The 10787-nt window shown below is 37.6% G+C and overlaps 1 protein-coding gene and 1 pseudogene across 1 annotated transcript; one reads left to right on the forward strand and one right to left on the reverse strand.

The window, feature by feature from the left end:
• The first annotated feature begins 743 nt into the window (after positions 1–743).
• On the forward strand, positions 744–3977 carry LOC141326000 (uncharacterized; annotated as a pseudogene).
• A 2662-nt stretch (positions 3978–6639) lies between these two features.
• LOC141325628 (uncharacterized) lies at positions 6640–8654 on the reverse strand. The gene has a single exon (XM_073834402.1). The coding sequence runs from the start codon at positions 8597–8599 to the stop codon at positions 7874–7876; it is 726 nt and encodes a 241-aa protein (XP_073690503.1). The 5' UTR covers positions 8600–8654; the 3' UTR covers positions 6640–7873.
• Positions 8655–10787: the final 2133 nt, after the last annotated feature.

Genomic DNA, 10787 nt, shown 5'->3' on the forward strand with positions numbered 1-10787 from the left:
ACCCCCTGACGCTGATTGGTTGGAACACTGTTTGTTTATCTGTGGAATAGTTGATAGCGCCGATTGTTTTTTGGCATATCTCGGACCCTAGGCTGACCAGAGAGACACGGTTTTTTCACAGACAATTTATGGGGCAGGCAGCGAGCGGATCGTGAATAAAGGTCAGCTGAATTTGACACTTTATGTTTTAGGCTAGAAATCGCTGATACAACCTTTAAAGCAAAGCTGGCAGCACTCATGCATCTGTTTTTTTGTTGTTGTTTTTTTTGTTTTTTTTGAAGCCAGGTTCTGCACTTGATGCACAGAACAGTCAAGCAGACAAAAACATAAACATGATGAATAGGACATGTGGCTTTACATGGCTAAACAACATACTGCTGTTATCACTTAGGGTGTACTCACTTTTGTTGCCAGCTATTTTGGCAATAATGGCTGTATTTTTAGAGGACAGTAAATCTATACTGCTATACAAGCTGGACACTGACTACTCTAAAATATATCCAAGTTTCATTTCTATAGTATTATCCCTTGGGAAGATATACTAAAATGGTTGCTGAAATGTAAGAGGTGTACTTACTTTTGTGAGATACTGTATGTTTCTCATCCCCCACCCCATTTTTGTATTATTGTTTGTTGACAATGAAACAGAAAAAGGGGGTTTGGAGCGTTTTGGGATTTTTATGAATGCACAGACAAAAAAAAGTCACAATTACAAATACATTTTAAAATCCAAATACTGGTTAATGGCTGGTAAGCAATATTTTGGCCTGTGCATTTTCTCAGTTCGGTTGCTGTTGGCAAGTGATTTTTTTGTAATCTTGTTTGCTTTCCTCCTGCTTTGTTGTTCATGTCTTACTTTCTTTAGTCGTAAAGAAATGTTTTTTGAGGAAAACATTTCAGGATTTCTCTCCATATAGTGGACTTCTATGGTGCCCCCAAGTTTGAACTTCCAAAATGCAGTTTAAATGTGGCGTCAAAGGGCTTTTAATGATCCCAGCCGAGGAAGAAGTTTATTATCTAGCGAAACGATCAGATATATACTTTTTAATCTCAAATGCTTGTCTTGCTGAGCTAGACAAGACTTTGAGGTTAAAAAGTATATAAATTGTAATTTTTTTTTTTTTTTTTTTAGAAAATAACATTGTTTGCTAAATAAAACCCTTCTTTCCTTGGCTGCGATCATTTAGAGCCCTTTGAAGCTGCATTTTAGAAGTTCAAACCATATAAATCCTGAATGCTTTACTCAAAAAACATAATTTCCTTACGACTGAAGAAAGAAGGACATGAACATCTTGGATGACAAGTGTGTGAGTACATTATCTGTAAATTTTTGTTCTGAAATGTGCATTTCTCAAATCTCTCACAATTGTGATTTTCATGCTGCCCAAATGTGGTTTACATACATGACACTATTAATCTTAGTTAAAAATTACAGAAGTTTCCCCCAAAATCCCAATCATACCTTTACGTCTATGTAATGCTGCATTTAAAAAAAAAACTTGATTCCAAGTTTTCAATGAGGAATTAAAACAGTAGTCAAACATCAAACACTTCAAACATCCCCAGTAGAACACATTTTGATGTTTTCACATATCCAAGACTTTCTATAAATGTAAACTGGGGTGTCAAGCTCAGCTCTGCAGAGTTTAACTCCAATTCTAACTGAACACACCTGAATCATGGTCTTCAAGGTTAACTTATTAGAGGTGTGTTGGAGCTTTACTCTGCAGGACTGTGACTCTCCAGAATAAATGCCAGATCTGGGCCATTGTTGCACTCTGTTCTACTGTTGCTTTTAAACAGGGGTTAACTTGTATTTGTCTCTTTTTAGAACTGGTGGTGCCCAGAATGGAGAGTGAAGTACTAGATGAAATGCAAGATGAAGATCAGTATTTTATAACTGGACGAGAATCAATTAGTTGCTCTCAGACAGAAAATACTTCAAGTAAAACTCATTTCACCTGCCAGTATTGTGGAAAGAGTTTCAGTCAACATGGAAACCTTATAGTCCACTTGAGGATTCACACTGGAGAGAAGCCTTTTACCTGCCAACAGTGTGGAAAACATTTCAGTGAACATGGAAATCTTAAAGTCCACATGAGGATTCACACTGGAGAGAAGCCTTTCACCTGCCAAGAGTGTGGAAAAAAAAGCAGCCCTCAAAAGCCACATGAACGTCCACACAGGTGAAAAGCCCTTCACATGCCCTCTGTGTGGAAAACATTTCAGTCAACAAGGAAGCATTAACAGGCACATGAGAACTCACACTGGAGAGAAGCCGTACCTTTGCAAACTTTGTGGAATAGGTTTTACAACCAAACCAAACCTTGAGTATCACATGAACATTCACACTGGTGAGAAGCCATATGCATGCGATCAGTGTGAAAAGAAGTTCAGTCATAAGGGAACCCTTAAAAAGCACATGGTGGTTCACTCAAGAGCTCTCTCTCTCAGTTTTATATGCCATCAGTGTGGAATGAGTTTCTCAGACAGTGATCATTTTAAAAAATCATGTAACATCTCACACTGGAGAGAAGCCGTTCATGTGCAATCACTGTGGAAAAACTTGCTCAAACAAGACAAACCTAAATCTACACATGAGAATTCATACTGGAGAGAAGGATTATATCTGCCCTTATTGTGGAAAGACTTTCAGATTTAGAGGAAACCTTCGGGCTCACATGAGAGTTCACAGTGAAGAAAAACCTTTTAGTTGCCTTTCATGTGGAAAGAGTTTCACACTTAAAGGAAACCTTACCGCTCACATGAGGCTTCACACTGGAGACAGACCTTCTGCAACATAAGTTTCACATATCAGAGAAACCTGAAAGATAATTTGCAAACGCATTCTGGAAACACACTGACAAGTTTAGAAGGAGCAATTTTTAAAATCACTCTGAAGGCGGCGCAATGGAATAATTTTTGTCTATATGTGATTTTGCCATCACATATAGACCTAGAACAGTTATGTATAAACAAGTCCGTATTTCTGTTTTTGTACGTAAATAGTTTCAAATAGCTCTGCAGATATAAAATGGCACCAGAAAAAAGTTCTACTTCAAAGATTTTTTGCCTGAAATAGCAAAAATAATTTGAAGGCTGAAATTATTGACTGAAACCGTGACAAATATTAAATATAAATTCTCAAGTGAGTTATGTTGTGTGTACGTAAAAGTTCCTTCTTACTGAACTGTCCACTTGTGCCAAGAAATAGTGGGCTAACAAGTCTGGCATGAATTTCAACAAGTACAGTGGGGCAAATAAGTATTTGATACACTGCCGATTTTTCAAGTTTTCCCATTTACAAATAATGGTAAAATCTGTAATTTTCAATATAGGTACACCTCAACTGTGAGAGACAGAATCTAAAACAAATCCAGTCACATTGTTTAATTTTTAAATAATTACGTTCCATTTTATTGCATGAAACACGTCTTTGATACACTAGAAAAATAGAACTTAGTATTTGGTTTACAGTTACAGAGGTCAGATGTTTTCTGTAGTTCTTGACCAGGTTTGCACACACTGCAGCGGGGATTTTGTCCCACTCCTCCATACAGGTCTTCTCCAGATCTTTCAGGTTTTGGGACTGTAGCTTGGGCAACAGGCCCTTACTGAGGGAAGGTTGTTGTTGCCCAAAATCTTGTGATACATGGCCCCATCCATCCTCCCCTCAATACGGTGCGGTCGTCCTGTCCACTTTGCAGAAAAACACCCCCAAAGCATGATGTTTCCTCCCCCATGCTTCACAGTTGGGATGGTGTTCTTTGGATTGTACTTATCCTTCTTCTTCCTCCAAACACGGCATGTGGAGTTTATACCAAAGAATTATATTTTGGTCTCATCTGTCCACATGACCTTCTCCCATGCCTACTCCAGGATCATACAGATGGTCTTTGGCAAACTTCAGACGGGCCTGGACATGTGCTGACTTGAACAGGGAGACCTTGCACACGCTGCAGGATTACAATCCATGACGGTGTAGTGTGTTACTAATGGTAACCGATGAGACTGTGGTCCCAGCTCTCTTCAGGTCATTGACCAGGTCCTCCCGTTTAGTTCTAGGGTTTGCATTAGTTGGTCTCTCATAACCATGATGGTTATGGTTTAATGTAATCATTGCTTGACCTGAATCATTGAACTCAATTTAGAGTCAAATCTCTGAGTTATTTTCCATTAAAGGAACTGTAACTCAGAGATAAGTTTCTAAAAGTGTTCAGTCAAATAACTGTTATAAATATTTAGTCTCATGAGTCCACAACAAACAATACTCTCCATCTATTGTTAAAATATACTTTGGAAGAATTTCTCACAAATTAAAACTTGTTTGTTTAGACACACACAGACATCAAGAACCAGCGTATGAATCTCAGCAACGGTGACAAATGATGTATTCAGATAAACATATCAACTCTGAACATCACAAAACAAGTTATTAAAAAGTCACATAAAAACAACAAAAACAAATGAAAATAGTAAGAATAAAATAAATTATGAAGACAATTCAGCCCATAATTTATTCATGCCGCAATGCATGATGGGAATCATGGATGAGTTCTGATTGGCTACAACATGCTTTTTCTGATGGTCACCGTTGTTGTGATTCTCACACTGATTCTTCATGTTTGTGTGTCTTAATAAAACTATTTTTTTTTTACATATCTGTCTGACTATATATGCGACTCTCAATTATAGAGTTTATGTAACCAGTGATAAAACCCATGGTCTATTACTTCACAAACATTTCTTGAAAACATGATTGCCTTTAGTCTGGTGTGTCTGGCTGTTATAACACTGCTACAGCAGCCAAACAAAATCTGCTTTTACAAACGTTAAACTCAAGACCCCAACTAATGCAAACACTGACCACTGTAATGGTTTCCTAAAAAATGTGATTTTCTCATTTGGTGATTCTGCTTATTAACATCAGGTGTCTTCAATAATGATCAATCATCACTTAATTAATCACTAATTATATCATTAACTTTAACTTCTGTTCAATAAAAACCATTAATTCAAGTTAAAAATTTGTATTTAGATCATGTTTAGTGAATGTAATCCGTTCATGTTAAATGAAAACAAATTTTTCAAGTTGGTTTAATATCATCCATTGTTGTTAAGATAATGTGGTGGAATCACATGGAAACACTGTCCATGATTAAATCATGTTCAACCAAAGTGCTATTTTTTTGAGTGAGCAGTATGTTGTTTAACCATGCAAAGCTACATGTCCTATTCATCATGTTTCTGTTTTTGTCTGCTTGACAGGACAATACAAAGTTGTGTATCTTGTACTAGAGCAGGTAAAAGTACCTCATGGCAGAACTCTCTGAGAATTACAGAATTAGAAATGTTACTCTCCACAAAGATGGCCAAGGCTATTAAAGGTTCAGTAACACCCTGAAACCAAGTTACACTACACTGGTCAGGGTCATACAGAGGTTTTCAAAGATGGATTTCATTCGGAACATGCCTTGCAAGGGTAGATCAACGAAGCTGAGCACTCGTTCTGTGCGTCAGGTGCAGAACTTGGCTTCAAAAAACAGATGCATGAGTGCTGCCAGCATTGCATTAAAGGTTGCAGAAGTAGAAAGTCAGCTTGTCAGTGCTCACACAATATACATAGGCGTCGTCCCAGAAGGAAGCCTCATCTGAAGCTGGCTCACAAGAAAGCCCACAAAGAGTTTGTTGAAGACAACCTGTCCAAGAGCATAAATTACTAGAACCATGTCCTGTTTTCTGATGAGACTAAGATGAACTTGTTTGGCTCAGATGGTGTCCAGCATGTGTGGCGATGACCTGGTGAGGAGTACCAAGAAAATTGTGTCTTGCCTACAGTCAAGCATAGTGGTGGTGCATCATGGTCTGGGGTGATGGGGTGGCCAAGTATGTCTCCAGACCTGAACCCTACTAAGCAGCTGAGGGGCATCCTCAAGCAGAAAGTGGACAAGCACCATATGTCTGCCAAATGCCTAAATGTAAATGTAAATGTCTAATGTCCAGCAGCTCTGGTCAATTCCACGCCCAGGATGATTAAGGCACTGCCATATAACAATGGTGCTAACACAAAATATTGACACTTTGGACAAGTTTACTTAAGGTGTACTCACTTGCCAGCTATTTTAACAATAATGGCTAATACTACTACCATTGACAAATTAATAAAACTTAGGCACAGTCACAATATTTCTTTCAGGTTTTAATTTGAATACTAAATCCCCATTACTTGCCAAATTTAATTAATTAAATGATTAATTAATTTTATGCCTTTATTTGATAAATAGAAAAATGTAAATACACAATGCAGAATTTCTGAGGAAAAAAACAAACAAAACAAACCTATTGTAAGAGTAAATGAAAGCCATTTGTATGCATTCAAAGAATTAGAATTATTTAATTAACCAAGAAAAAAGTACAACATTTCATAGGGCTCTAAACATGTAATTTTTGTTAAACCTTTAATAAATTAATGTTAAATAGTATAGATTTTCATGATTTTAATTAATTAGACATATATTTTTTTATTGATACAATTTTATTTAACCATAAAAAAATTTAAAAGCAGTCCATAAAAAATTTAACAGAAAAAAAAAACAATTTTGAAAAAAAAAAAAAAAAACTTTCATAGGGCCAACTGAACAAACATACAGTCACAGGACATTTAACACAACATTAGGAAAACAAATACTACATTCATTACTACATTCATTCTCAAAAAGCATAACTCTGAATCGCATTATCACACTTTTTTTCTTTGTCCAAACTCTGAGCAATTTCCCTCCAGCAATTATTGCACATTTGGCTGCCTTTATATTGTTTTAAAGAAGGATTGTGCTGGTACGAGACGCGACAAACTTCTTCAAATGTGCCAAAAGTATAATATAGGCTTAAAGGTTTAGTTCACCCAAAAATTAAAATTCTGTCATTAATTACTCACCCTCATATTGTTTTAAACCTGTAAGACTTTCTTTCATCTTTGGAACACATTTTAAGATATATTTTAAGATGTCTCAGACTCTCCCATAGACAGCAAGGGTACTACCACGTTAAAAGCCCAGAAAAGTACCAAGACGATCGACAAAGTAGTTCATGGGAAATCAGTGGTTCAACTGTAATTTTAGGAAGCTACGAGAATAATTTTTTGTGCAAATAAAACTAAAATAAAGACTTTATTCCACATTTTCGTCTCTAATGCATCACTTGTCGATGCACTTTCACAAGTATACTCAGACACATTCGTGTGGTGCCACTGATGCAAATCATTAGATTTCAATAGCTTTTATACAGCATGAGTCTCTCCACATGTAACATGTTCCTCATCATAATGCTGGATCTGGGTCAGTGCTGGTGCTGCCACGCGCATCGTGGGACTCTCATCAACTTGCATCCACAAGTGACGCAGTAGAGATGAAAATATTAGAATAAAGTTTTTGTACAATTACAGTTGGACCATTGATGTCACATGGACTACTAAGTACTTTTCTGTGTCTTGATCGTGGTAGAACCCTTGCTGTTTATGGGAGAGTCAGAGACCTCTCGGATTTCATCAGCAGTATTTTAAATTGTGTTTTGAAGATGAACGAAGGTCTTTGTTTTTGGGTGAACTAACCCTTTAAGGCTTCTATCTTGTGTGAATTCTAATGAGGCAGTCATGGCCTAAGATGGTAAGAGAGTTGGGCTTGTAACCTGAAGGTCGTTGTTCGATTCCCACACCGGCAGGAATTGAAGGTGGGGATTGTGAACGAACAGCACTCTTTACACTTTCAATACCATGACTGAGGTGCCCTTGGATGAGTTCAATTTTGAGTATGTGTCAACTATTTCCACAGTTTGCATGTGTAAGGCTTCTCTCCAGTATGGATTCTCATGTGGGTTATAAGGGCTCCTTTTTGATTGAAACTATTTCTACAGTTTGCAGGTGTAAGGCTTTTCTCCAGTGTGAATTCTCATGTCTGTTAAGGCTTCCTTTCTGAGTGAAACTTAGTCCACATTGAGGGCAGGTGTAAGGTTTCTCTCCAGTGTGAATTTTCATGTGGGCTTCAAGATTTCTCTTTAGGGAGAAACTCTTTCCACAATGTTGGCAGGTGTAAGGCTTGACTCCGTTATGGATTCTCATGTGGGTTATAAGGGCTCCTTTTTGATTGTAACTATTTCCACACAGTTTGCAGGTGTAAGGCTTTTCTCCGGTGTGAATTCTCATGTGCCTGCTAAGGGTTCCATTTTGAGTGAAACTTAGTCCACATTGAGAGCAGGTGTAAGGTTTCTCTCCAGTGTGAATTCTGTTGTGCCTATTAAGAGTTCCTCTTCTTGTGAAACGTTTTGCACAGTGTTGGCAGCTAAAATCTCTCCTTCCAGTGTGAGCGCTCATGTGGGCTTTGAGGTTTCTCTGTTGAGAGAAATTCTTTCCACACTGATGGCAGGTGTAAGGCTTCTCTCCAGTGTGAATTCTTAAATGGATTTTCAAGGCTTTCTTTATTTGTGAAAATTGTTCCACACTGTTGGCAGATGAAATTACTTCTAGATCCTTTCTTTTGAGCTCTCTTTTGTGTAGTCTCTTTAGTTTGTGAGCAACCAAACACATTTTCTCCAGTGAAATCATGTTTCTTGTACTGATATTTGTCTTCTATTTCATTTAGTTCTTCACTTTCCTCTTTCAGCAGCATCAGGTCTAAAGCAGAAAGAGACCAATACAAGTTAATCCCCTGCTCTACAAGTTTTGCATGTCTCTTATTTAACACACCTGTCTAATGGTTAGAGAGTCGGGCTTGTAACCCGAAGGTCGCTGGTTTGATTCTCGCACCAGCAGGAATTGAAGGTGGGGATTTTTAACGAACAGTGCTCTTTCTACCATCTATATACCTTTTTCCTGAACACAGAAGTAAGTCCGACTCTTAACTGAAAGAATGCTTTGCATTTCCGGTCTGCATTGTTTCTAGTCAAATTAGGGTATATTCCGAGCTAATAAACTAATGTTAAACCTATTAAAATGTTTTTAAAAAGCACATGGCTCCATAGCGCCATCACTTGGCAATGTTGCAATGACCGTCATTTGTCAGTGCCTCACTTTAATGAGTGTGTAGACGACACGAAGCAGCGGAAGGTAGCTACATTAAAAACACATGGACGCTATTTGAATGGGTTCCTATGGAAACCGGAACAGAAAAGCATTCAATCTGACGTTAGAATTCGTAATGGCGGCGCTCATCGTTTTCTCAGGAAAAAGGTCTATACCATGACTGAGGTGCCCTTAAATAAGGCACCGGAAACCTAATTGTGTTTGTTCACTTCTCACTGCTGTGTGTGTGCACTTGGATGGGTTAAATGCAGAGCACCAATTTCGAGTATGGGTCACCGTATTTTTGATTTTCGTTTTTGGGTGAACTAAGTCTTGAATATCTGACTGTTAGCACTGTGCTTATGTAAATGAAGCCATCTTATCAAACATAAGTATAGAGTAGAGATGCACCAATTGACTGGCTAGTGATCGAAATCGGCCAATTTTTTGCATGATCGGCCCGGATCGTGACCGTAGTCAAAATATTATGTGGGGGAACAACCACAAAAACGTTCGGAACAACAAACCTAACAAGACACTTAAAACACCATCACTCAGCTGAATCAGGCACGTGCAGAGGGGGGGGCGGAGGGTGCTCGAGCACCTGCCCTTTTTGCTCAGATGCCCAAAGTGCCCTTCTGTCAAAGGTCTCCTATTTTTTATTTTTTATTTTTTTAATGTAATGCAGGGCTCGCAAAATTGCTAGCCCGACGTTCCGGGGCTATTGTGTTTTCCAGTCGGGCTACCAGAATGTTTCACCGGCTGCCCGACGGGCTATCGTAAAGTAGAGGGCACCTGCAGGTCCTTAAAAACTCCTCAATTTAGTTGTATCAAATTTAAGGCCATAAAAAGTGTTAAATATGTTAAATAGTATAAGAAAATACTTAATTATAATTTAGGAGGTCGTACATTTGGGGACGGAAAGACGAGAATCGCGATAGGGCTGGATTAAACTTCAAAAGGCAATGATGTCATTGAATAAATATGCACAATGTAGGTTTCAAAGTCAAAACGCGGCACTGATGTCTTTATATGAATGTTTCTGAAGGGAACCGACTGTCCTCAGAAACATGTCGTTGTCATTTTCATTTATTGCCTGATAAAACAGCATTAATGCTGATTTGTATACAGCCGTTACTAGGGAAACCTTAATACTTCAGCGCTCTTAAAGCGCCCCCTTGTGACAGAGAATGACTTTTTCTTTTCCACATTTTTTCAGCTCTTTATGGTCAAATTATTGCAATTATCGACCTACGTTGTTATGCAACAAACACAGAGTTGTGTGAAAGAAGTTATTGTGCCTTCTAAAAATCTAAACAAATAAGACAGTAATATTTATGTTTTAAATAAATATAATAAATGATATACTCGATTTATCCCTTGTAATGGTATAAAGGCTGAAATTCCATTGTATAAGATATTTTGTTTTGTTTTGTGTGAAGCTGTATCTGAATTATAAATCATGCCATTTTATGCCTTCTACCGTACATTGTCAAATCCTACTCATACTGTTCATTTTACTTCTGCGGCTCTTAAAAAGGGTCACAAACTGCCTTAAATTGATATTTAAAGTGACCACTCAGAGTTTAATATAACAGCTGTTCTTTATTATTGTGTTTAACAGAGAGAAGAAAATCTTTAGGTTTGACAATTTAATACACAACCATTTCTAATCAAAATGAATAGGTCCAAGGAAAATATTTTTATCTTTTAAACATTAAAATGGTCTTTT

This window comes from Garra rufa, chromosome 2, assembly GCF_049309525.1.
Source record: "Garra rufa chromosome 2, GarRuf1.0, whole genome shotgun sequence".
In the NCBI taxonomy this organism is placed as follows: Eukaryota; Metazoa; Chordata; class Actinopteri; order Cypriniformes; family Cyprinidae; genus Garra; species Garra rufa.